Source organism: Meles meles, chromosome 18 (assembly GCF_922984935.1).
Source record: "Meles meles chromosome 18, mMelMel3.1 paternal haplotype, whole genome shotgun sequence".
NCBI lineage: Eukaryota > Metazoa > Chordata > Mammalia > Carnivora > Mustelidae > Meles > Meles meles.
In genome coordinates this window covers 9,304,716-9,330,001 of record NC_060083.1, presented here as the reverse complement: position 1 = coordinate 9,330,001, position 25,286 = coordinate 9,304,716, and the positions used below count along the sequence as shown (strand labels likewise).

General features: G+C 60.1%; 1 protein-coding gene across 1 annotated transcript in view; it reads left to right on the top strand.

The window, feature by feature from the left end:
* DNAH2 (dynein axonemal heavy chain 2) overlaps positions 1–25,286 on the top strand; it is a 79,305-nt gene that overhangs the window by 26,094 nt on the left and 27,925 nt on the right. Inside the window, exons 15-51 of the mRNA XM_045985130.1 lie at positions 4,000–4,146; positions 4,901–5,057; positions 5,264–5,503; positions 5,757–5,945; positions 6,144–6,291; positions 6,721–6,913; positions 7,295–7,495; positions 7,582–7,738; positions 8,045–8,219; positions 8,594–8,757; positions 9,137–9,298; positions 9,400–9,503; positions 10,819–10,975; positions 11,105–11,187; positions 11,300–11,480; positions 11,832–11,970; positions 13,359–13,576; positions 13,862–13,963; positions 14,289–14,414; positions 14,682–14,792; positions 15,024–15,212; positions 15,530–15,633; positions 15,738–15,927; positions 16,412–16,592; positions 17,040–17,167; positions 17,434–17,586; positions 17,902–18,027; positions 18,764–18,982; positions 19,162–19,279; positions 19,447–19,583; positions 20,061–20,198; positions 20,299–20,457; positions 23,142–23,294; positions 23,412–23,503; positions 23,718–23,916; positions 24,024–24,248; positions 25,011–25,115. Of these exons, the coding sequence (XP_045841086.1) occupies positions 4,000–4,146; positions 4,901–5,057; positions 5,264–5,503; positions 5,757–5,945; positions 6,144–6,291; positions 6,721–6,913; positions 7,295–7,495; positions 7,582–7,738; positions 8,045–8,219; positions 8,594–8,757; positions 9,137–9,298; positions 9,400–9,503; positions 10,819–10,975; positions 11,105–11,187; positions 11,300–11,480; positions 11,832–11,970; positions 13,359–13,576; positions 13,862–13,963; positions 14,289–14,414; positions 14,682–14,792; positions 15,024–15,212; positions 15,530–15,633; positions 15,738–15,927; positions 16,412–16,592; positions 17,040–17,167; positions 17,434–17,586; positions 17,902–18,027; positions 18,764–18,982; positions 19,162–19,279; positions 19,447–19,583; positions 20,061–20,198; positions 20,299–20,457; positions 23,142–23,294; positions 23,412–23,503; positions 23,718–23,916; positions 24,024–24,248; positions 25,011–25,115 (5,770 nt within the window). The remainder of the gene's footprint in view (positions 1–3,999; positions 4,147–4,900; positions 5,058–5,263; positions 5,504–5,756; positions 5,946–6,143; positions 6,292–6,720; positions 6,914–7,294; positions 7,496–7,581; positions 7,739–8,044; positions 8,220–8,593; positions 8,758–9,136; positions 9,299–9,399; positions 9,504–10,818; positions 10,976–11,104; positions 11,188–11,299; positions 11,481–11,831; positions 11,971–13,358; positions 13,577–13,861; positions 13,964–14,288; positions 14,415–14,681; positions 14,793–15,023; positions 15,213–15,529; positions 15,634–15,737; positions 15,928–16,411; positions 16,593–17,039; positions 17,168–17,433; positions 17,587–17,901; positions 18,028–18,763; positions 18,983–19,161; positions 19,280–19,446; positions 19,584–20,060; positions 20,199–20,298; positions 20,458–23,141; positions 23,295–23,411; positions 23,504–23,717; positions 23,917–24,023; positions 24,249–25,010; positions 25,116–25,286) is intronic.

The window sequence follows — 25,286 nt, the reverse complement described above, 5'->3', positions numbered from 1 at the left end:
CTCAGACCCCGCTCTCTGGCGGGCGCTGCTCTCACACCAGGTTTGGGGTTAAGTCCGTATCTAGTGCTTAACTTAACGTGACCCTCTCAGGCTCGTTTGTGGCTGGATGGAGGGGTTTCGTGGTGATGCTTCTTTCCTTGGCGTGTCTCATGTTTGCTGTTTTCAGGACCGATAATCTCCTTGTTATTTTTGTTAACACGCTGTTTGCTGTCGTTAATTCTCCCAGACCCATCACGTTTGTCCTCACTCTCTGACTGGCTTCCTGTTTTTCTTAGAGCTATCCCCTGCTTGAACTCCCTTTCCTCCTGAGTCCGTAGGGCTGGTTGGTTTCAAGGCCTGCTATGAAGGAGTCAGCCTGGAACTTTCCCCCGCACCTGGAGCGTCCTTTGTCTTCCTCTTTCTTGGGTTAGGCCCTCATTTTGGTGGAGTGCGTTTCTCAGTAGCTTTCCCAGAACTGGTGCGCGGCAGGGAAATCTTTTGAGTTCTCGTGATTGGCCACGGTTGTCTTCTGCCCTCCCCTTATTGGACGTTTGGCTGGATTTGGAATCCTAGGGTGAAAGTAATTTTCCCTGGCTTTGGCCTCTCTCTCTCTTTGGAGGGTTTCCTTCCATGCCTGGTAATGCACTGTTCACTCGTGTGAGAGAGGCCTGTTCACTTGAAAATAATTTCCCTTACTGGGAGTTTCCTCTCCAGGGAAGGTGAAATTAGGACCCTTTGCAACACCTCAAATGCGAGATCATTTCTTCTTCTGTTATTTCAGCTGTTGCCTGTAGATCAGACACGGAATGTTCTGGAATTTTCTTCTCATTGTGCTTCCAAGGAGTATTTCAGTGATAGAACTCGGACTTTCGTGAGAACACCTCCAGATTGTGGGGGCTTTGGGCTGTGATCAAAAAATACACTTTCCTTAAAAAAAAGAAAGAAAAGAAGAAAAAAAGACAAAAGAAAAAGAACAATAAAAAAAGAAACCACACCGATTTTACAAATCACCTGATTTTTTAGTCAAGCCTTTTTTTTTAAATTTTGAAAATATTCTATATTTTCTTCTGGCATTTCATGATTTAATTTGTTACATGTAGATGTCTGATCTATTTGAAACTTAGTTTCATGTAGGGAGAGAGCTACACATGCGGCTGGGTTGTGTGCTTTAATCCCAGATGGCTAGCCCGCTGACCCGATCTCATTTATATAACATAACAAATTCCCACGGAGAGTCGTGTCTATTTTGGGATTCGCTTTTCCGCGCTGGTATGTCTGTCTGTTCACGTGAAGGAACCAAACTGCTTCAATTATTGACCTCATTCCTCTCCCTTTGCCGAGTTTTTGGGGGATATTTTTAATATTTATTTCCCATAAGAACTTTGGAATCAATCTGTTTAGTGCCCAAAATAGTTCTGTTCCTATTTTTATAGGAATAAAGATTGGGTTAAATTTATAGGTTAACTGAAGAAGAATGAACATCTTTAAGGTTTGAGTTTTTCTACCCAAAAATAACACTTTTTCTTTCAATGTAGTTAAATCCGTATAAAATGTCTATAAATCATTTTTCCATATACATTGACCAATGAGCAAGAGATGTCATTATATATATACACATCTATAAATTTGCATACAAATGTTATATACAAACATCACTTGTTAATTGGTTAATTTGGGTATTTTATTTTTATGGTTTTAATGGTCATGGGTCTCTTTTCCTCCCTGGGAATGTTTAACTGGTTACTGGTTTTTATATTGGAAACTAGTTCCGCGTTCTGGCCTCGCTGGAGAGCTCGGACGCCGCAGTCACGCCGGGCGCGCTCCTGCACGTGGTGGCAATTCCCCAGCGCCTTCGCTCTTTGGGACGGGTGGAAAGAGCCCCACGCTCTCTTGATCAACTTTAGGCCAATATCCAGTTGCCATTTCGCATCCCGTTAGGGTCACAGGTGCCTTGGAGAAAGCGGAGTTTCCGAACTTGGCTTTGCTTCCAAAAGCCCAAGGAGGTGGTAGTGGGTGCTAAATTCAGAAGCACACGTGCCTGTGGAGCGCATCCCGGGCAGGCAAGGCCGGGAGCTTTCCAGGGTGAGAGGACAGAGCGCCAGGCCTGAGGAGGCCTGCGGGGCTTGGGGACAAAGTGTCCCGGGGAGACTTGATGAGGGCAGTTGTGGAGGTGAAGGGGGCAGCTCTCAGCACAGAGGAGTTCGTGATGACAGCGCTGCGTGGAAGGCACACGGTCGATGGGAGTGTGGGGCGCAGGGCCCGCGGGGGGTTACGGAGTCCCGGGGGGCTGGGTTTGGTTTGTTTTTTTCAAGATGGTAGAACCTTGGCCTTCTTTGACTGTTGGCGGGACGGAACTACAGGCTGAGGACAGCGGGACGGGCTGCCATCCTCCGTGTCAGGACGCGGAGCCCTGGAAGAGGCCTTGGCCTTGGGTGGGGGGGAGGGCCCCTTCTGTCCTAAATGGCAGAAGCTTTGGGTGGGACTCAAGTCCCCGTGAGAACAGGACGGAGGGCAGCCTGGGGAGCCCTCGGGGTGCTCATCGATGTGGCCCCGCCCTGCTGGGCCCCCTGCATGGGCGCACGGGGCGGGCGCGTGGCAGCAGACTGAGCCAGGCTGGGGTTCCGCCAAGTGGCTTACGCCACGGAGCCACTGAGGAGTGGCAGGAGGGCCGCGGATGTGACAGATGGCAGGGTTTAGGAGCAGGGGTGTCTGAGGGGCTGATCTCAGACAGCCGGGAGGAAAGGGGGAGAGCTCGCCGGATGGGGGGCCACGTGTGCAAGTCCGATTCCTCTGGTACTGCCCCCAAGAGAGGAACAAGAAACAGCTGAGATCCGTTTTAATACCCAACCTGGTGCCACGCTGCGTCTGATCATTCCAACATGTAATAAATATAAAGATTACTGCTGGGGAGTTTTCTGTTCTTTTTTTCATGCAAATTCCTCTGCCTTCCATCTCTGTGTCTTTTTCTCTACTTTCTGAGAGATTTCTGTCGATTTCATTGTTAATGGGCTTGTTTGTTCGTTAATGTCTCTCCTCTAACTTCCAAGAGCTCTTCTGAGTTTTGGGTTACAGATGCTCCTTTTTTGTCCGGGCTTACTTGGTGCAGATGGCCTCCTTTCTGCCTCCTTTCTGTGCGGCCCATCCCCTCGTCTCTCCTCGCATTTGCTTTTCTTCTCTTTGGTTGTTTTGGCTCCTGCCTTCTGTGCTCGAAAGGACAGAGACCAATGTTTTGTGATCCTTGGTCATCCATCTTCAAGGGCAGGGAGATGGAAAGTGGACCTGAAATTCTGCTGAGCGGGTTGTGGGGCTCATCAGCTGTGGGCTGCTTCCAGGGGACCCCTATGGTGACTGTCCTTGGGACTCACCCCTCAGGCTGGCCAGGGGCCACGGAAAACAGTCCTCCAGGCCTTGTTCTGGAGGGTGTTGGTCCAGCTGCCCAAGCCCGGGTAGTGGGCGGATAAAGAAGCTTGGGGGGGTCTTAACAGTCAGTGTGTGTGTGATCCTAAATGTCCCTTTCTCTTAGTACACTCCCTCCTTCAGCCGGGCCCGGGGTCCCCAGTCCAAGACCCTCTGTCGGTCTGTCTCTGTACGTTTCTCCAGACCAGAAGCCTTCCATCTTCTGCTGGGGTGACAAGGGCACTTGCTTAAGTGTGCAGAGTGGGGGTGGGCACAGGTGAGTGCTGTTTCCACAACCTTCCCTCCCGAGACACTCGGAGCCGCCAGCCTGGGCCTCAGAGAGCCCCACGGCGCGGATGGAGTGGCCTCTTAGTGCTCTCTGTCCCCAGCTGAGGATGTCATCTCTGCTCCTTGCCCCTGGGCCCCTCCACTCCCTGTCGGTCTCCAAGGGCTCATGCCCTAAACACACAGCACCCCACTCCCCACCATTGTGGCGGTTTGGCAGGGAGTCCCGCAGCCTTCTTTACCGGGACGTTCTGCTTCATTTCTCATCTGTGTCTGCGCCTGGGGCCGCGGCCAGGCCCTGCAGCAGTCCTGCGAGTGGCCTCGCTCTTTCTCCCCGAGGTCCCTGCTGATTCTCTTCGTGGAGATCGACTACTGGGAGCGGCTGCTCTTTGAGACGCCCCACTACGTGACGAATGTGGCAGAGCGCGCCGAGGACCTGCGCATTCTCCGGGAGAACCTGCTCCTTGTGGCCCGAGACTACAACCGGTGAGGCCACGGCCCTCCGTGTGGCCTTCTGTGCGCCTTCCGGGCCTCCTTGGTGTCCTGTCTGTCCCGTGATGTCACCTGTCTCCTGCAGGACCTCTCCTTTACGTCTGACCATCTCAAAAAATGCTTTCTCCTCCTCTCTTGCATGGCCCTGCGGTTTTTCCTGTTCCTTGCACGTCTGTCTTCTAGCTTCAGGGTAGAGAGCCAAAACACCCCCGCCAGCTCCCCTCCGGCTCCACAGTGCGCCGGGGCCACGCAGACTGTGGGCTGGGTCGCTTCTCTAGGAACGCATGGTTGGGGGGGGGGGGCATTAGGATCGCGGAAAGCATCAGCGGTCCTGAACCAGGGCCCCCTGCCTGGATCCCTTGGTGCTTATCTCTGCACCGAGGCTCTGCTCCAGGTTGGGTGCTGGTCTCAACCCAGGTAAAGTCCTCCGGTGGAGCCAGCGGTGTCCTCTGGCGTCTAGAACGATGCCGTCCGATACAGCGGCCCCCAGTCGCGTGTGTCTGTGTCTGTTTTAATTACTTACTTGGAATTATGTGAAATCTTACAGCTGAGACTCATGGGCACAGGCCACGTTTCTGGTGTGGCATGGCCACACGTGGTTGGTGTGTGGCCAGCACAAAGTGCAGAGCGTTTCCGCCGCGGGCGAAAGCTTCCTCGGAAAGCTCCAGATGGCCCCACCGAGTTTCCTGGCACGGGGGGCGGCCTGCAGAGCTTGACGTATCTGCTGCCGGTCCCCTGTCCTACACAGGATCATCGCCATGCTGTCCCTCGACGAGCAGGCCCTCTTCAAAGAGCGGATCCGATTCCTGGATAAGAAGATCCACCCCGGACTCAAGAAGCTGCACTGGGCCCTGAAGGGGGCCAGCGCCTTCTTCATCACAGAGTGCCGCATACACGCCAGCAAGGTGCGTCCCGGCCACTCGACTCGGCTGACCCGAGGGCCAGAGCGTGGACGGTCCGTACGGAGCCCAGGGGGTGTGGGAAGGACACGAGGCGTGTCCGCGTGCGTTGTCGTTGACGTCAGCAGCTCTGGCTGGAGCACAGGTGGGAGGTGAGCACGGAGCCCAGAGGGTCTCTTCCCAAACTGAGGCCCCCCCCGGACCGCCTCCAGGTGCAGGCTATCGTGAACGAGTTCAAGACCTCCACTCTGACCATCGGCTGGCGAGCGCAGGAGATCTCCGAGACGCTGCTGGTGCGCATCACCGGCAAACGGGTGTACCGGGACCTGGAGTTTGAGGAGGACCAGCGGGAGCACCGCGCAGCTGTGCTGCAGAAGCTGCAGTGCCTGCACCGGGACGTGGTGGCCATCATGACCAACTCCTACGAGGTCTTCAAGAACGACGGCCCGGAGGTGCGGCTCCTGGGGCCCGGCTCTGTGACTGCGCGAGCCCCCCCGCCTGCCTGTGGCCGTCAGAACTTTCTCTTGGTTCTTCCCCTCCATCCTCTGGGGTGGCTTCTCACACGTCTTGCTGTCATCTTGGGCTCACCCGACCTTCACTCCCTCAAACCTTCCTTTGGGGCTCTGCATCCCACCTCTCTCTTTCACCTGCTCCCACCCCGCGGCACTGTCTCCCTGAGGCCCCCCCTTCCGCCCGCGCCCCCAGGTCCAGCAGCAGTGGATGCTGTACACGGTCCGGCTGGACCGCATGCTGGAGGACGCCCTGCGTCTCAACGTGAAGTGGTCGCTGCTGGAGCTGTCCAAGGCCATCAACGGGGACGGGAAGACCACACCCAACCCCCTCTTCCGAGTCCTGGTCACTTTGCAGAACGACGCACAGGGAGGTGTGGCGCAGGTGGGGACCTTTACTCCTGATGTTCCCAAACTGTCCCGCTCTTGTTTCCGGTTCCCTCCGTCCTTAAACTTGGCCCTTGGCCTTGACTTCATCCTGCAGCCTCCGGGGCTCCCTTAGGGGTCCGACCCTCTCAGTCCCGGGGCCAGTCTCCTCCACGGCCATGCTGAGGCCCTCTCCGCTGTGTCCGCCCGCCCCCAGGTGGAGTTCTCACCCACTCTGCCGACTCTGGCAGGCGCGGTCAATGACATTGGCCGCCACCTCTTCTCCACCATCTCTGTCTTCCGCCACCTCCCCGAGATTCTCATCAGGCGCAAGTTTCAACGTGACCCCATCCACGTCATCGTGGGTGAGTGCGCGGCAGGGAGGGCACTGGGTTCTAGGGCCATCAGAGACCACGGGATGGGCAGCGCCGGGAGGTGAGACCAGGGCCGTCTCCAGACATGGGGGTTGGTCATCTCTGTGATGCTGGGAAGGCCAGGTCGGGAGCCGGAAGGGGGAAGGGAGCAAGCGTGGCGGGGAGAGTGGATGGCAGGTGACTCACGGTCAAGGCGTTCATTTGGGACTGAGATGGCGGATGCGGAAGGACAGTTTGGGATGGAGGCAGGATGGGAGGCACCCACCTCAGTCCTCGCCCCCTCTGCTTTCGAGTGCTCATGGCTGAGCCGTATTTCTTCGGAGACGTGGTGTTGGAGAGGAGGGGTTGGGAGCCGGGGGCCCGGGCTGGAGCTTGCGCTGGCCTGGGAGTGAGTGACGAGCATCGTGCCGGCTCTTGAAGAGCGAGACGAGGACATCAGGAAGACCCAGGCCCAGATCAGCAGCGGCATGACCAACAACGCGACCCTGCTGCAGAACTACCTCAAGACCTGGGATCTGTACCGGGAGATCTGGGAGATCAACAAGGACTCGTTCATTCGCCGCTACCAGCGCCTCAACCCCCCCGTCTCTTCCTTCGATGCCGACATTGCCCGGTAAGGCGGGAAGGTGGCAGACCACGTCCCTCTCTCGCCAGCCTTGTGGTGTGGGTTCTGTTGTTACCGCCGTGTTGTAGGCGAGAGCTCGGGGCCAGAACAGTTTCGATGACCCGAGGTCACAGGGCTGGGGGGCAGCAGTGGGTACTCAGATCTGTGCGTCCCTAAAGCCTCGAATGCCAGCCCAGGGGGTCTGCCTGCTGTCTCGTGGGCAGGGCTTGGGGAAATGATAGGCCCCCGGCCGTGGGGCTGGGACAGCCCGGGAGCAGAGGAGCACCGCCGTCCGGGGCGGGGGCGCTGGACACCAGAGCTCGAACTCGCGGCAGGGCAGCGGGCTCAGCTGCCGAGGGACAACCGCCCCGGCGACCCGGGCCCTTGCAGCTACACGGAGGTGGCCAACAACGTGCAGAAGGAGGAGACGGTGCTCAACATCCAGTTCGTGCTGCTGGACTGTTCCCACCTCAAGCTCTCGCTCGTGCAACACTGCAACGAGTGGCAGGACAAGTTCACCACCCTGCTCAAGGAGATGGCGGCCCGGCGCCTGCTGGAGCTCCACACCTACCTGCGGGACAACGGGGAGAAGTACGGGCTCCCCCTGAGGTGGGGCAGGGGGCGGGGGCAGGGGTCCTCCCCGCTCGCCCACCGGCCCGCTCTCCGCCTGCCCTCAGAATCAGCCGCCCTCCCCAGACGCTGGAGGAGCTGGGGGTCAGTTTGCAGCTCATGGAGACCCTGCAGCACGACCTGCCCAACCTGGAGACCCAGATCCCCCCCATACACGAGCAGTTCACCATTCTGGAGAAGTACGAGGTGCCGGTTCAGGAGAATGTGAGTTCCCGCGGCAGGCCGTCCCCAGGGTCCGGCCCGTGGTGGCAGCGGCTTGCGGAGGAGGCTCACCCCGACATCTTAGGTCCTGGGCCGCCCGGCGGGATGGCAGGAGAGTGAGCTGGGCCGAAGGTACGAGATCCCAAGGCCTTGGAGAGCCAGAGAACTCAGCTGATAGCTTGGGTCGGGTTCTGGATTTCTGGTAGGCTCTAAGCCTGTGGTCCACAGGGTCAGAAATGAGGTCCTAAGAGCGTGGCGGGGGCCAGACCTCCTGCTCATGGGTCACGGTGCCCTCCTGGATGTCCTCAGGTCCTGGAGATGCTGGACAGTCTCAATGGGGAGTGGGTCGTCTTCCAACAAATCCTGTTGGACAGTGAGCAAATGCTGAAGAAACACAAGGAGAAGTTCAAGACGGGCCTCATCCACTCGGCAGACGACTTCAAGAAGAAAGCACGTAACCTCCTGGAAGACTTTGAAACCAAAGGTAGCCGCTCCCGAGCCCCTGTACCTCTGCTCTGACCCAGGGTCTCAAAGCCTTGGTCCCCAGGTGGCAGGGACAGGGATGAGCGGGGAAGGATGCTGCTCGGGGGAGGGGACGGAGGCCTGGCGCTTCTGGCCGCACCGCCCAGCTCATGGCATTTCTAGTTTTCTTCCTTCCCCATGACCTGCCTGGTTCAGATTCTCACGCCACGTGTAGGAGTTTTCACTAAAGCATACCGTCATCCTTGCCGCACACTCCCTCGTTTCCCTTCCCGACCCTGCCGGGTGAGGAGAGAAGGGAGATCTGCCCCCAAGGGGGTAGGAGAGCCGGGACGGGCCTTCCCGGGGACGAAGGCCTTCACCTGGGACTTCCCGCAGGCCCCTTCAGCAGTAGCGTGGGGCACCCGGGAGCCCTGGAGCAGATCGCGCACATACGGGCCATGCTGACCGCCATGCGGGAAGAAGAAAACAGTCTCCGCTCCAACCTGGGCATCTTCAAGATCGAGCAGCCGGCCTCCAAGGACCTGCAGAACCTGGAGAAGGTGGGGTGCCAGGCCAGGCCTCGCGCTGGGCAGGGGTGGGGGCCGCGGGCCGGGCCAGGAAGATGGGAACGCCAGGACCTTTAAAAAAAAGGGAGGTAAAATCCAGGTAACAACATAACCGTTTAAAGCAAGCGGCATCTCGTACCTTCACGACTCACAGCGAAGTCAACCCCTCTGGCTCCAGAAGCCTTCGACGGCCCGGACGGAAGCCTGCGCCCTCTGCCCTCAGCCCCTGTTGACCTCTGGTCCATCTTCTGTCTGGATTTGCCTGTCCCGTGCGCCTGTCAGGCCTGGCCTGAGTCCCGGCAGGAAGGAGGAGGAGGAGCGGGGCCAGCAGGGGCCTCCCGCTCACCGCTTCTTCCCGCTCTCGGCCCCGAAGGAGCTGGAGGCCCTGCAGCAGGTGTGGGAGATCACCCGGGACTGGGAGGAGAACTGGAGCCAGTGGAAGACCGGCCGTTTCCTGATGCTGCAGACGGAGGCCATGGAGGCCACGGCGCACGGGCTGTTCCGCCGGCTCACCAGGCTGGCCAAGGAGTACAAGGTGCTCTGGGCCCGCGGAGGGGCGGCAAGGCAAGCCCGCGGAGGAAGGGGACGGTGCGGGGATGCTGGGCGGGGCTGCTGACGCCTCCCGGGGCCGCCCAGGACCGCAACTGGGAAATCATCGAGAGCACGCGCTCCAAAATCGAGCAGTTCAAGAGGACCATGCCGCTCATCTCGGACCTGCGCAACCCGGCCCTGAGGCAGAGGTGAGGCCGCTGCCCGCTCCTCGGCGGGCCCCTGGCCCCTGGCCGCCTGGGCCTCGTGCTGTCCCCTCCCACGTCCGCCCACAAACACGTGCCCCGGGGAAGCCGCCCCTCAAGCCTGCCGTGTCCTCCGTCTGCCTTCCTGCCTCCCCCTACGGCTCCCAGCACTCTGTTCTGTCACCACTCAGCTTGGTGTCTTCTGTCTACGAAAGGTTTTATTCTCTTTTTTAAAAACAGATATTATTTATTTTATGTTTTGGGCGGGTAGAGGGAGAGGGGGAGAGAATGTCAAGCACACTCCGCCCTGAGCTCGGAGACTGACACGGGGCTTGATCTCAGGACTCTGAGATCACGATCTGAGCCCCAAACCAAGAGTCGGACACTTAACTGACTGAGCCACTCCAGGTGCCCCAGAAAGTTTTATTCTGATTTCGCCAAAAGTATCCCCTTCTTCCTTCCTGGTCTGCGCTTCTGGGCTTCGCCTAAGAAGACGCCCCGCCCCGAGCTCAACCTGCATTCTCTCCGTACTTCCCTCTAATACTCTGTAATTTTCTTCTGCAAGTTTATTTATTTATTTGACAGAGAGAGATCACAAGTAGGCAGAGAGGCAGGAAGGGAGAGAGAGAGAAGCAGGCTCCCTGCTGAGCAGAGAGCCCGATACAGGGCTCGATCCCAGGACCCTGAGATCATGACCTGAGCTGAAGGCAGTGGCTTAACCCACTGAGCCCCCCAGGCGCCCGTGCAAGTTTACTGTCTTGATGCACGTGGACTCTGCACGTGGAGGGAGAGGAGGGCTTTGAGGCCGTGGAGGACGCGATGCGCTCTCCTCCAAATGCTGTAACGATCATCCATGTAGAAGGAATTTCACTTCTTCCGTGTTGCGTCCGGGACGGGGTTTCCAGCAGGTTCGCCCTCACGCGTCCCGTGGCTAAGTGTCACCCGACCACTTCGCCCGCTTCAGGTGTCCAACCCACGAGGCTCAGGTTCCTCGGGTACAGGGGACCCGGGGCTCCTCGCTGATCGCGGGCATGTGAGTTGGATGAGCTCTGCCGGCTCGGCGCCGGCCCCGCGCGCAGTCTGTGCACCATGAACCCGCAGCGGCCGGTCTGAACCCCCTCCAGAGTCAGCCCCTCCATCTCTGAACTCCCCGCAGTGCCCGGGGGGGGGCGTCTTAGGGCCTATTTAATGAATAATATTGATACACATACAGACTCACCCTGTCCCAGTTGGGGAGAGGAAGCCTGCGGATCGACGCGAACACTTACCAGTACACCCCGGTGTCCGGCCTCGTGGTCTGACCTTCTGTCCCTGGCTGCAGGCACTGGGATCAGGTCAGGGATGAGATCCAACGGGAATTTGATCAGGAATCTGAGAGCTTCACCTTGGAGCAGATCGTGGACCTCGGGATGGACCAGCACGTGGAGAAAATCGGGGAGATCTCTGCGTCAGCGACCAAAGAGCTGGCCATAGAGTTGGTGCGTCAGAGTCCCCTCCTGCCTCCCCCACACCCTGGCCAGCTTTCAGAATCCCACGGCCCCTCCCGAGTTCTGGTCCCTTTGGGGACCGAATACTGGATGGTTCTATCCCCCGGTCTCTCCCCACAGGCGTTACAGAACATTGCCAAGACTTGGAACGTGATCCAGCTGGACATCGTTCCCTATAAGGACAAGGGCCATCACCGACTCCGGTACAGAGGGCTTTGGGGTGCGGGGCGCGGGGGGCCGTGCGCCCTGGGCTGCGGGGCCTCCCGAGGTCTGGCAGACAGGGATGGACTGGAATTTTGGTGCTTTCCGCCCCAGAGGCACAGAGGAGATATTCCAGGCCCTGGAAGATAACCAGGTGGCTTTGTCTACCATGAAGGCGTCCCGTTTCGTCAAGGCCTTTGAGAAGGAAGTGGACCACTGGGAGCGCTGCCTCTCCCTCATCCTGGAGGTCGTGGAGATGGTGCTGACCGTGCAACGCCAATGGATGTACCTCGAGGTCAGGACCCACTCTGGCTCCTTTCTCGGCACACGACCTACATCTCCATCCTCTTCTCAGCCGTGTTTTCCTACCTCTCAAGTCCTCCTTCCTCTGGGTCCCGAGTGTAATAGTGATGACCCGTCCCGGTCACTTCCCTCCTTGAAAGTCCTGCTCTCCTTCCGTTTCTCTTCTCGGCCCCGGGGGTCTGGCCTCCCGACCCCAACTTTCCTTCCAGAACGTGGGCATTTTGCCCTTCGGTTCTGATGCGCCTTCTCTTCCCCTCGGCTGTCGTTCCTGGTCTGGGAGTGGGGAGCAGAGCGTGGGGCGCGCGTGAGAAACAGCCTCTTGCCCCAATTCTTGGCCCCCCAGAACATCTTCATCGGAGAGGACATCCGTAAGCAGCTGCCCAATGAGTCAGCCCTGTTCGACCAGGTCAACAGCAGCTGGAAGTCCATCATGGACCAGATGAGCAGAGACAGCAACGCTCTGCAGAGCACGCACCGCCCAGGTCTGTCGGCTCCGTGGGCTCCCGTCCCGACGGGGGCTCGGTGGGTGCGGAGTGCGCGCGAGGTCACGGCCATGGGCTTCATTTATCAAAGGGCCATTGCGCCTGGCCCTCCTGCCAACACCGTCGCCTCTTCTGAGCGTGAACAGTTCAGTGAACGAAACCCTACAGATCCACAAATACTCGGGAGGAGTAGAGGGTAGTAGGGTGGGGTGAGGGGGTGGGACGGAGACGTACACGGAGAAAGCCTGGTTGGCCGTGGGGGATTCCGGTAAAGAATTGGGAAGTGAAGTCTGGCCCGGGCACGGAGAGGGGGATCCTGAGGAGAAGAGCTCTGCCTGGGGGCCATACGGCCGACTTCTTTGTTTTGTCTTGGGCCAACTAATGGTTCCTGTTTTCCCAAGAACCTTGGGGGTATGTGCTAAAAAGCCATTCTAATTCTGATAAAACGTCTGCCGGAAGGTATGCAAAGTTGAGGGACAGCATGCATTTGTCGATCATTGGCAAAATTACATTTCGGAACACATTCGAAGCAAAGCCATCGAAATGCGCACCCGTTTGGGGAACATAGAAACCAAGTCCGTCTCGCCCACGGCTACCGGGTCAGCACCCGGAGGCCCGGCGGCCCGCGGACTCTGTCCTTGAGGACGCAAGGATCGCGTCAGATTCCAGGGCGTCCAGACTTTCCTCAGAAGCTAGAAGCGGGGGAAACAGGGGACTAAACCAGCGCAACCAAGGCTGGGAGGACTCTGAGATGATTGAGAACCCGTCACCGGGAATCCACTGTATGCGGTACCTCGGGCATTTCTGAGGCGGACGGCGCTAGCGTCGTACCCACGAGGAGGGGAGCGCTCAGCGAGCGTCGTGGGCCTGCTGGCTCGTGGGTGAGCAGTCTTTGCCTGGCCGCGGTCTGTCCCTCTGTCCAGTGTTTTTTTTTCCCTGCGCCTCGGGGGACACCGGCGCCCCCGCCCGTGCTCGTGGCCCCCTTTCGATGTGTGCACGAGACCTGTGTTCAAGTCTAAGAGCTGCACACTTGGGGGCATGTGTGCGCGGAGCCGTCTCTCCCTCCCAGAAGCTCTTGGGGTGGCCGGCAGAGCCTCAGGAATGGGACCGTCTAGGACCGGAGGGAGGTGAGACGTCGTCGTCGTAGTGGAATCCCGTACGCCGAACGCATGTCGTACAAAACGCGCACCCGTGTGTGACGAGCCCTTGTGATAAGTAGGAAGAGCCGGGCTAAGCGTGGTAGAGTGATTTGGGGACACTTCTCGGCTTCCAGCCACGGTTAGGGCAAGACGCGCCCCACGTCCGCGAGCCGGCCCAGCGGGCGGAGTGGCGCGCTCTGAGCCGCTCTGGTGAAGCGTCCTCAAGTGTTCATCGCTGTCCTCCCTCAGGCCTCCTGGACTCGCTGACACAAATGAACACGGTTCTGGAGGACATTCAGAAGTCTCTGGACATGTACCTGGAGACCAAGCGCCACGTCTTCCCCCGCTTCTACTTCCTGTCCAACGATGACCTCCTGGAGATTCTGGGCCAGTCCCGCAACCCAGAGGCTGTGCAGCCGCATCTCAAGAAGTGCTTCGACAATATCAAGTTGCTGAGAATGCAGAAGGTCAGCCGAGCTGGCTGGGCTGGGATGAAGGGCGGGGGGGACGGCAGTGTCAGGGGATTCGGGGGCCTTGGAGGGGACCGTGGCCTCCCAGCAGGAGGGGACCGTGGCCTCCCAGCGGTGGAGGGGGCATGAATGCTTCTGGATTATCTGGGATAGAACTGCTCGGACTTGGTAATATTGGGGTCAGGGGAGAGGAACAGAGACTCCCCTTGAAGAGCCCAGGGGCCTCTAGGTGGCTTGGAGGGGCGGGCGGGCCGGACCGCTCCCAGCTCCCTGTTTTCGCAGGTTGGGGGACCCGGCAGCAAGTGGGAAGCCGTGGGAATGTTCTCGGGTGACGGCGAGTACGTTGACTTCCTCCACCCCGTCCTTCTGGAGGGGCCTGTGGAGGTGAGTAGTGGTGAGGGTCTAAGAGCTGAGCTCATTCTCCTTCCCCTCGGAAAGTGTGCTTGGCTCTGTGAGGGGAGAGCGCCTCCACGAAGGGACCCTCCTACCATCACTGAAACCCCCACCCTGTCCCCTGACACTGAAAAGCAGACCGTCTGCCCCCTCGCCTCCATTTCCCTCTGGGACCCGAGCCAGCTGCCGCCCAGCTCCAGCTCGTCCCCCCGGGGCCCAAAGACCCAGAGACCTCCCGAAGCCCCTGCCCGCCGGGGATGCTCATCTCTGGCCCTGAGGCCCGGCCGTCCGGCCCTGTCCCCTCCTCCCCCCCCAGTCCTGGCTTGGTGACGTGGAGCGGACCATGAGGATCACCCTGCGGGACCTGCTCCGGAACTGTCGCCTGGCCCTCAAGAAGTTTCTTAACAAGAGGGACAAGTGGGTGAAGGAGTGGGCTGGCCAGGTGAGCGCGGAAGGGTGGGAGGGAGCCGCAAAGGTCAGGACAGAATCATGAGTGTCGCCAGACGCAGGCCTCTTGCCCCCTGTTCTGGGTGAAGGCCTTGCTGGCCTGCATGCTGGACCCTTAGCTCCTGCCCGTAGGCCCGGGCCCCACGTGCAGGGCAGAGCGAGCCCGCTGAGAGGGCCCTGGCGCCCGGGGTCAGGAAGAGGCTGGGCCTTGGGGGCTGGACTGCGAGCGTGGCCCGCGGACGCAGCCTCTGCGTGGGCCCAGGTGGTGATCACGGCCAGTCAGATCCAGTGGACGGCCGACGTCACCAAGTGCCTGCTGACGGCGAAGGAGCGGGGAGACAAGAAAATCCTCAAGGTCATGAAGAAGAAGCAGGTGGGGGGCCCTCCAAGGGTGCAGCGGGCCTGGGGGGCCTTGGAGGGACACGCTGGGGCCCGGGTCAGGGCCATGGCGACGGTGTTTTGTGGCAGAAGTCCTGCGAGGCAAATCCAGGGGGCCTGGAAGGGCTGGGGGTCCGGAGTTGTGGGGGCTGGAAGCCGGGAGGCGCCCTCGGGCTGTGCCGGCCTTGCCCCGCCCGGCTCTTCCCCGCGGCCCCCTGTCCCGCAGGTGTCAGTCCTGAACAAGTACTCGGAAGCCATCAGGGGGAGCCTGACCAAAATCATGCGGCTGAAAATCGTGGCGCTGGTGACCATAGAAGTCCACGCGCGGGACGTGCTGGAGAGGCTGTACAAGGCCGGCCTCATGGACGTCAGCTCCTTCGACTGGCTCAGCCAGCTGCGCTTCTACTGGGACAAGGTGCCCGGCCCACGCTGCCACCCACGCCCTCCCGGCGCCGCCCGCCCGGGCCTGGTTCTGCTCTCGGTCCCGTCCCGTCCCATCTCCCCAGGCAGGACAGCTCACCGCGGGGGCAGCTGATCGGGCCCTGGAAGGCCGCGGGCGGTCGTGTGGCCTGAATACCACCTTCCGCGTGGGCCTTAGGCCCTTCCCTCCACGGTCCGGACGGAACCCTGGTCTCATAACTGCAGCCTCCCAGTCCCCACAAACCCTCAACCCCCCTGTCGGCTCCTCCTCCAAGCCAAGCCCGTCTCCCTTCCTCTGCCCTGTTGCCCCAGGATCTGGACGACTGCTTGATCCGCCAGACCAACACACAGTTCCAGTACAGCTACGAGTACTTGGGGAACTCTGGCCGGCTGGTCATCACTCCGCTGACGGACAGGTGGCTGGCACGGTGACAGGGTGGTGGCCTAGGGAGCAGCAGCTGCTATGCGGGGGAGGGGGCGCTCACAGGAGTCCGACTGGGGTCCTGCCCTCGATCCTCAGGTGTTATATGACTCTGACCACGGCCCTACATCTGCACCGGGGGGGCTCCCCCAAAGGCCCGGCGGGCACGGGGAAGACGGAGACCGTCAAGGACCTGGGCAAGGCCCTTGGCATATACGTCATCGTGGTCAACTGCTCCGAGGGCCTAGACTACAAGTCCATGGGCAGGATGTACTCGGGCCTGGCCCAGGTCTGTCCCCCCCGCCCTGCCACCCCCTCCCAGTCCGGTCCCCAGCTTTGTGTAGCGTACAGCACTCCCTGCCCTCGGTGCTCACGACTGTGGAAACCCCTGCACCTCCCCGAGCTCTGCTCGAGTTCATTTTTGCTTATTTGGAACTCAGGGCTCAACGGGGTCACGCACGTGTACATACCCACCCCAGGCGCAGGCCTCCGGGCTCACCAGTTCCCTCCCCGGGGTCTCTTTCCAGCACGTACCGGCTCCGGCCGTCCCCGAGGTTGTCCCTGAGGTTGTCCTGTCGCTGGAAAGCTGTGGGCCAGGACTGCCCCCGGGGTTCCCTGCCCCCACCCCCACCCAGACAGCACACGAGCTCTGGAGACCCCACACCTGCCGGGACCTTTCAGGCGGGGCTGCCCACCCCGGCCCCTCGGGGCTCCCTGCTGGAGGGGCCGGTGCTTCTCTGGGCCCCCAAAACTCTGCCCCCCCCCCCCCACAGACCGGCGCCTGGGGCTGCTTCGACGAGTTTAACCGCATCAACATAGAGGTGCTGTCCGTGGTGGCCCAGCAGATCCTGTCCATCCTGTCTGCGCTGGCCGCCGGCCTCACCCGCTTTTTCTTCGAGGGCTTCGAAATAAACCTGGTGTGGTCCTGTGGGATCTTCATCACCATGAACCCGGGTACGGGGACGGGCGTGTCCAGGGCATCTCACCGTCCGCCCGCTCCCCCTTCCAGGCCAGCGGGTTCAGCCCAAGGGGAGGGCGGTGAAAGACAGCGCCTGGAGAGGGAAGGACAGACACCCAGCTTTCTGGGAGAAGGGGAGGCGGTCTTGCCGTAACCTCTGTGTGTCTGTACGTGCCCCGTGTCCTTTGGGATACTCTGCCGTCTTCTCCGGCTGGGCCGGCCCCCAGGTCCTGGCGTGTCCGCCATCCCGTGTGCAGGCATGGGGACTCTCGCCAGCACGCAGGGCCTGGGCTGTGTCATTACCGTGTCCCGGGAACGGCTGGGGGAAGGGTCTGCGGGGAGACCAGGGAAGCGCGAGCCAGGGTTGGGGAAAACGGGGCTGCGAATGGGCAGGGGTCCTCAGGGACCCGTCTGGGTTCTACACGGACGGCGCTGTCTTGCAGGCTATGCTGGCCGCACAGAGCTGCCAGATAACCTGAAATCCATGTTCCGGCCCATCGCCATGGTGGTGCCCGATTCCACTCTCATCGCCGAGATCATCCTCTTCGGGGAGGGCTTTGGCAGCTGCAAGGTATATCAGCAACGCTCTGATGTCCCTTCCGGGACGAGTCCCCGGACAGAGGCATCTCTGAGGGAGGCGGGCTGCGGTCAGGAGGGTGTGGAGCCCCCCCTGCCCCCGGGAGGTCCCCAATCTGCGGCTGCACCATTCCCGAAGTCTTCTGTTGGGATCGTCCCCAGAGCCCGGCCTGGCCTGCTGGAGGCCCGGGGCCCTGCTGCGTGCGTCTGTCGCTGTCCCCGCGTGAGGCCGCGGTTTCCTCCTCGGTTTTCCTTCCGCAGATTCTGGCCAAGAAGGTGTACACGCTGTACTCGCTGGCCGTGCAGCAGCTGTCCCGGCAGGACCACTACGACTTTGGCCTGCGTGCCCTCACCTCCCTTCTGCGCTACGCCGGCAAGAAGCGTCGCGTGCAGCCGGACCTGTTGGATGAAGAGGTAGATCGCCTTGGGCCCGACCTCTAGGGTCCCTGGTCCTACCCGCCTCCACGGACGCTTTCCAGCTCCTCTCCCCAGACTGGGATCCCCACCCTGCAGCCCGTTCCCTGCATCACCCGTCCCCTGAGTCGCCTGTCCCCTGCATCGCTGTCCCCCGTGTCACCTGCCCCGTGTCGCCTGCCCCCTGCGTTGTCTCGCTCAGCCGTCTGCACTGTTCTTGCCCCCTGCCCCTCAACCCTTTGGACAGGAAAGGGGGCCGAGTGGGCGCCCGGGACCCCCCTCCTCAGGCCAGAGGCCCCCTCGCTTCCTGGGCAGGTTTTGCTGCTCTCAATGCGAGACATGAACATCGCCAAGCTCACCTCTGTGGACGTGCCACTCTTCAACGCCATCGTGCAAGACCTGTTCCCCAGCGTCGAGCTGCCCACCGTCGACTACGGCAAGGTGCCCACCCTCGCCCCTCCCCCTGACCTCACCTGTGCACTCGCGGGCCTGGCACTCGGCTTCCGGGCCTCGTCCTGCCGTCCACGGGCTGTGACTCTTTGCGGGTCCGCTGCCCTCTCTGGGCCTCCTTGTCTACGGAATGGCCTAGACCTATTCAAGACACTCCATCTCTGGCTGGATCCCCCACCCCCGGTGCAGCCGGCCTCTGCCTCTCTGGTGCCCTCAGAGCCCTTCCTGCCTTTTTTATACCCACCGGCCCCTGCTGCCATGTCAGAGCAGTGGCATAGAAGGGGTGGGCAGGAGGATTCTAGGAAGTTCTAGAAATTCTAGAAAATTCTATAGGAATTTTCTTCTCTGGGGGAGTGGTGGTTCAGATACCCGGAAGGATCCTTCTCCCTTGAAACCCCTAAAATGTTAGCTAGAAATATGTCTTTACAAATACATCGCTAGAGAGAAAAGAAGAATTCTTGGGCCAGTGCGGGGAGGGGTGAAAGCAGGGATATCACAGGATAGTCTGCCAAGGAAAGCACCCTCATCGTGCCCACTTAGCAGATGAGGACACTGAGGCCCAGAGCAGTCCCTGCCTCAGGGTCCCTGGCTGGCTGACCCCAGAGCCCAGCCTTGCAGCTCTGCAGCGGCCAGGGGGCTCCTGCGTGAGCGATGGCCGGAGTGGGGGGGCCCTGGGTGCCACGGCAGCGGGGTTTACTGGCCTCCCGCCGTCTGTCACCCCTCTCAGCTGCGGGACACCATCGAGCAGGAGATCCGCGACATGGGCCTACAGAGCACACCATTCACCCTCACCAAGGTCATCCAGCTGTACGAGACCAAGAACTCGCGCCACTCCACCATGATCGTGGGCTGCACAGGCAGCGGCAAGACCACCTCGTGGCGTATCCTCCAGGCCTCCCTGTCCTCGCTGTGCCGTGCAGGAGAGCCCAACTTCAGCATGGTCAGGGTGCGGACCGGGGACGGGGATGCGCCTGCCAGAGACCGGGGCACAGGCGGGCGGGGCCAGCCAGGAGGGCGTGGCTTGGCCCAAGGGCACCCGGGAGAGACCAGAGACCGGGAGCAAGTCCGGACGGCTGGGAACAGGGCTGACCTGGGTGTAAGCCAAGATCTCTGTGTCCCTTTTAGGAGTTCCCCTTGAACCCGAAGGCGTTGTCCCTGGGAGAGCTGTACGGGGAGTATGACCTCAACACGAACGAGTGGACAGACGGCATCCTGTCCAGCGTCATGCGGACGGCATGTGCAGGTACCGCGTCACGGGGAGGGAACCCCAGCAGTCTGGGGGCGGAAAGTGGGGTCTCGCTTGGGAAGAAAATGCCGGGCCAGAGTGTGCTCGCCTGTCCGAGGAGCGGAGCGTTGCGGGGGGGTGGTCTGGGGAGAAGGTTCTAGCTTCCTGACCGTCCTCCCACCAAGACGAGAAGCCGGATGAGAAGTGGATCCTTTTCGACGGCCCCGTGGACACGCTGTGGATCGAGAGCATGAACTCGGTCATGGACGACAACAAAGTCCTGACCCTCATCAACGGGGAGCGCATCGCGATGCCTGAGCAGGTGTGACCCTACGGGGAGGAGCGGGAGAGGGGGGCCGGGGCCCCCCAGACGAGGAGCTCCAGTGGGAGAGGTGAGGAGGAGGACGCCGGATTCAGGGAGACCTGTGTCCGAGGGAAGAAGGCCAGGTGAACCGTGGGCGTGGGGAGGAGCGGCTGGAAGGGAAGCCCGGTGCACAGGAGTCGGCCCTCTGGCAACTCTGTGGCCGACTTCCCCCTCTGCCCGGCCCGGATTCATGGGCTGCGATGCCCACCCTTTCTCATCCACTCAGTGTGAGCGAGAGGGGTTTTCCGGAAGCTTCACCTCGAATAAGCCCTAAATTCTTTATAAAAAGCAAGTCCTTTGTAAACCTTTGTCTTGGCACATCGTGCCATGCTCGGTGCTCGGATAGAGGCACTTGGGGACATTGGGGGCTGCGTGTTTCTCCCCGTGGAGGCCGGGCGACAGGAAAGACGGAGCTCTGACCAAGTGTCTCCTTAGGTGTCCCTCCTGTTCGAAGTAGAGAACTTGGCCGTGGCGTCTCCCGCCACCGTGTCCCGCTGCGGGATGGTCTACACCGACTACACCGACCTGGGCTGGAAGCCCTACGTGCAGTCCTGGCTGGAGAAGAGGCCGAAGGTGGGGGCGGGTGTGGAGCTGCGGGGGGCGGGGGGGGGGCAGCTGTGGGGCCCTGGGGCGGGCGGAGCACGGAGGCAGAGCCCCTTGTCCCGGACTCCAGGCGGAGACAGAGCCGCTACAGCGCATGTTCGAGAAGTTCATTAGCAAGATGCTGGCCTTCAAGAAGGACTACTGCGCCGAGCTCGTGGCCGTCCCGGAGTACAGCGGCATCATCTCCCTCTGCAAGCTCTACTCGGCCCTGGCCACGCCGGAGAACGGGGTGAGCGCGGCCGCGGGGGCGGGACGGGCTGCGGCCTCGCGGGGACAGCCCGAGCGCAGCCGTGTGTCCGAGGCCCGGTTTGAACCCGGGTGCGAGTGCAGCAGGGACCCTGAGGGGAGGTCTCATGGACCACGGAGCCGTGCGGGCACGTGTCCACGCGAGGCGGGATGCCGGACTCAGGACTCCCGGTCGCTTATGGCACACGGCGAAGCCTCGCTCTCATTTCCTACCGTCGTCTGGGACCTGAGGGTGGTTCATTTGGTTCCTCGTTTCTCCATCCTTTAGAAAAATGTCTATTAAGTTTTGGTATATGGGAGGGTTTGGGATACCATTTCTGCTGGAAGGAGCTCCCGGTCTAATCTGATGACGGGGTTTTGGAAATTTTCAGGTTGAGCCTTGGGCTCAGGTCATGATCCCGGGGCCCTGGGATCAAGTCCCGTGTCGTCGGGCTCCCTGATGGGCAGGGAGCCTGCTTCTCCCTCTGCCCCCATCCCTCTGCTTGCAGGCACGCTCTCTCAAACAAACAAACAAATAAATAAATCTTTAAAAAATTTTAAGAAAAAAGGAAATTTTCAGATTGGCTGGCACTTAAGAAAAATGTTGTTCAGTTTAGAATTGTGGAGTGAGGACCAGAACTGGATATTTTTCTGTTGAGATTAAACCTCTGCCTCGCAATGGTTCCTAGTGTTTTTAAAGACATTGCTAGATAACCGAACCATTCATAGGCCGCTACAGGACCATGACGGTCTCTAACAGCGTGTGTCGCTCCTGGCGGAGCCAACGCACGCGGAAACTCTACAAATGAACTTGCAAAGTCACGCGTGGGATGAAGACAGTCCTGTAGTCTCCGTGCACAGGTGTTGAGGAGGCGGGCGGGGGGCAGAGCCTGGAAGGGGTCGGGGGGAGTTGTGCCGCATCTGGGGCGAGCTGGAAGGATGGACTAAGGTCTCTGCGTTGAATACGGTAGATAGTTAAGTCTCAGCACTGTTTCCCACCCGCACCTTGTGATGGGGGATTGTGCTGACCCCAAGTCCGATATCCTGGACCGGACGGCATCCTGTATGTCGCGTTATCTGTGGTTCTCAGCATCTTAATTCAGAGCCTCCCTGCTCCCGGCCTGTGGCTGTTTCGTGGTGGCAGGTGAGAGATGGGGCGAGCGCTGCTGAGTTAGCTGCCTGTGGGCCCCTGTCGCCGAGACAGCCCTGTGTGGTGCACGCACCCTGCTGAAGGCACCTGCCACGTGCTCTCGGGGGGGGGTAGTTGAGAGCAGGAGCCTGGATACGCTGTTTCCGGGGGGCGCCCGGCGGGCTGAGTCGGTGGAGCGCGTGACGCTTGATCTCCGGGTCATGAGTTCAGGCCCCACGTTGGGCATGCGGCTTACTTAATAAATACGCATGCTGTTTACCGTGAACTTGGTGCACTGTAAAATCTCATTTTTTTAAAAATTTCATGATTAGTTACACAAGTAATAGTTGAATCTCATTCCCCTTTTAAAAAAAAACATTTTATTTATTTATTTGAGAGAGAGAGAGAGAAAGAACGTGCGCACAAGAGTGGGGTGAGGGGCAGAGGGAGAAGCAGGCTCCCCGCTGAGCAGGGAGACCGAAGCGGGTCTCAGTCTGGGGACCCCGGGATCATGAGCTGAGCTGAAGGCAGATGCTTCGCCAACTGAGCGCCCCCAGGCGCCCCCATCACAGACCTTTTAAATACGTATTTGCCTGCAAGCCCAGACATTGCCATAGAAAATGTATCTAAAACCCATATTCTGGGGGCGCCTGGGGGCTCAGTCGTCTGCCTTCGGCTCAGGTCATGATCCTGGGGTCCTGGGATCGAGCCCCGCATCGGGCTTCCTGCTCAGTGGGAAGCCTACTTCTCTCTCTCCCACTCCCCCGGCCTGTGTCCCCTCTCTCAGTGCATCTCTCTGTGTCATAAGTAAATAAAAACCTTAAAAAAAAAAAAAAGGTACTGTTATGTACCACATTCGCAATATGCTTACTAAGCAGTGGTATGGTTTTGAGTTCCGTGTCTCTGAGTGTAGATTAATTTTATTGCTTTTAGCCCTTGGATACTATCCCACTATGGAACACAACATATTATTTTTCTGTCCCTCTATCGGTGGACATGTGGGTCTTCTCTGATTTTTTGCGCTTAGAGAGAAGTCTCCATGAGCGCCCCTGGACCTGTCTCCGTGAGCGCCCCTGGCCCTTGCTCAGGGTACACGTGGTGTGGCTGCGTCACTTCTGTGTCATCTTCCTCTTCTTTTTCTAAGATTTTATTTATTTATTTATTTGAGAGGGAGAGCGAGTGGGGGAGGGGCGGAGAGAGAGGGGGAGAGAGACTCTCCGCTGAGCGCAGAGTCCGACGTGGGACTTGATCTCAGGACCCCGAGATCATGACCTGAGCCGAAGTCGAGAGTCGGATGCTTCACCAACGGAGCCTCCCGGGCGCCCCGATGCCGTGTCTTTATAAAGTAGCGGAGACGAGACTCCGGGCAACGGCCGATCTACCTAAGTTTTGGGTTTATCTCCCTGTTTTAGATATAGGGTTATCTGTAATGACACGGTTTCCCGAATGGAGCCAGGGAGGGAGGCGAGCTCCAAGCCTTTGTGGCCATTTGCCAGAATTGCCCCCCTGCCCAATCCATCTCCTATATGACGAGGCTACTCCCCTTGTCATCCGTCCAGGTGAACCCGGCGGACAGTGAAAACTACGTCTCCATGGTGGAGATGACCTTTGTGTTCAGCATGATCTGGTCCGTGTGCGCGTCCGTGGACGAGGAGGGACGTAAGAGAATTGACAGCTACGTCCGGGAGATTGAGGGCTCCTTTCCCAATAAGGTGGGGACCCTCGGACCCGCCGACTTGGCTGTCCTTCCCCCGGCAGCCTGTGAGCGCTTGCGCCCATGGGGGGAGCGGACACCGGCTTCGGCAGCCTCACACGCCTTCCCTCCCTAGGACACGGTGTACGAGTACTTCGTGGACCCCAAGATGCGGAACTGGACATCATTTGAAGACAAGCTACCGAAGAGCTGGCGCTACCCTCCCAAGTGAGATCGCGGCCTGGGGCGGGGGGCTGCAGACGGCGGCGCCTCTGGAATGGAGGCAGTGCGATCTGGAGGGCCCCGGACAGGGTCCCTAAGGAGGAGGCAGGACGCCCCCATCTCCAGGCCCCTCAGGGGGATGTGTGAGGGAGGCAGGCGGAAGCTGGGTTGAGGAGGGGCAACCTGGGGCCCTTGGCCAAGGCTCCCTTTCCTTTCCCAGCTCCCCCTTCTATAAGATCATGGTGCCCACGGTCGACACCGTTCGCTACAACTACCTGGTGAGCGCCCTGGTGGCCAGGCAGAACCCCGTCCTGCTGGTGGGTCCCGTGGGGACCGGGAAGACGTCCATCGCCCAGAGTGTCCTGCAGTCATTGCCCTCCAGCCAGTGGTCGGTGCTGATCGTCAACATGTCCGCACAGGTGCGCCGCGGGGCCCCGGGCTCCGCCTCTCTGGCCCCGGGCTCCGCCTCTCCGGCCCCGGGTCTCTCCCGGCGAGGCCCCGCATTCATGCTGTGTCCCTTCATCAGACCACATCCAACAACGTGCAGAGCATCATCGAGAGCCGGGTGGAGAAGCGAACCAAGGGTGTTTACGTCCCGTTTGGAGGCAAGAGCATGATCACCTTTATGGACGACCTGAACATGCCCGCGAAGGACATATTCGGGTCCCAGCCCCCGCTGGAGCTGATCCGCCTTTGGATCGACTACGGCTTCTGGTACGACCGCACCAAGCAGACCATCAAGTATATCCGAGTAAGCCTCCCGAGAAGCCGCTCCCTGCCCTGGAGGTTCAGCTCCTATTCCCTGGGGTCCATCCCGGCGTCCTGTACTCCCCTGCACCCACATAGCCCGCTCCGGCATCATCGTGCCTCTGGCCCGTGCTCCCGGCCGCGCTCTGTCCGCAGCTCGCATGCCAGCCCTGCCGCTTCCCGGAGTGGCCCATCGTGCCCAGGGTCCCTGACTCCTGTCCCACCTCCCTGCGTCCCCCCAGCATCTCCCTCCAGGCGGGCTCTGCGCCCATGGGATTCTGAGCGTTTTGGTGGTTTCTTTCTCCTAAATCGATGGGTGGCAGCCCTCCCATCTTTGCCGCGGGGGTGCCCGTCCATCCGGCCCCCAGAAACTCCACCAACAGTGTGTTCTCCTGTTTCTGGGAAAGAGAACAGGTGTGCACGCACACATACACACACGCACGCGTGCACACACACACACACACACACACACACACACAGACAGAAGGAAAAGAAGAGTCTAGAAAACGTTCTCGCCCTGACCTGTATTTTCTGGTTTGGGTACGTGGATCATAATGAAATGAAAACAAACACGTCCCTTTGCTGGTTCTCAAGGAAATGGCCCCGATCCCTTCCTCCTGTTCTACCTTCCCTGCACCCTTATTTCCCATTTGTTCTTCTCATTCTGTCCCGGGCCCTCTCCCGTCCTCGCTCCCTCCACTCCACTCCCGAGCCCTGTCTTGTCCCTCTCCCACCTGTCCCAGCCCGCCCCTTCTCTGCTCCCCAGGACATGTTCCTGATGGCCGCCATGGGCCCCCCTGGGGGCGGACGGACTGCTATCTCCCCCAGGCTCCAGAGTCGGTTCAACATCATCAACATGACCTTCCCCACAGTGAGGGCGCGATGGGGCCGGCGGTGGGGGGGCGGTGCGCTGTAAGGGGCAAAACTGACTGCGTCCCAGAGAACTGAGCGGGCACATCGAGGAGGGCTGGGGAAACCCCTGAGCAGAGGTGCGTCCGGGGGCTGTCACGTAGGGAGGGGGCCACTATTGTGGGAGCTCTAG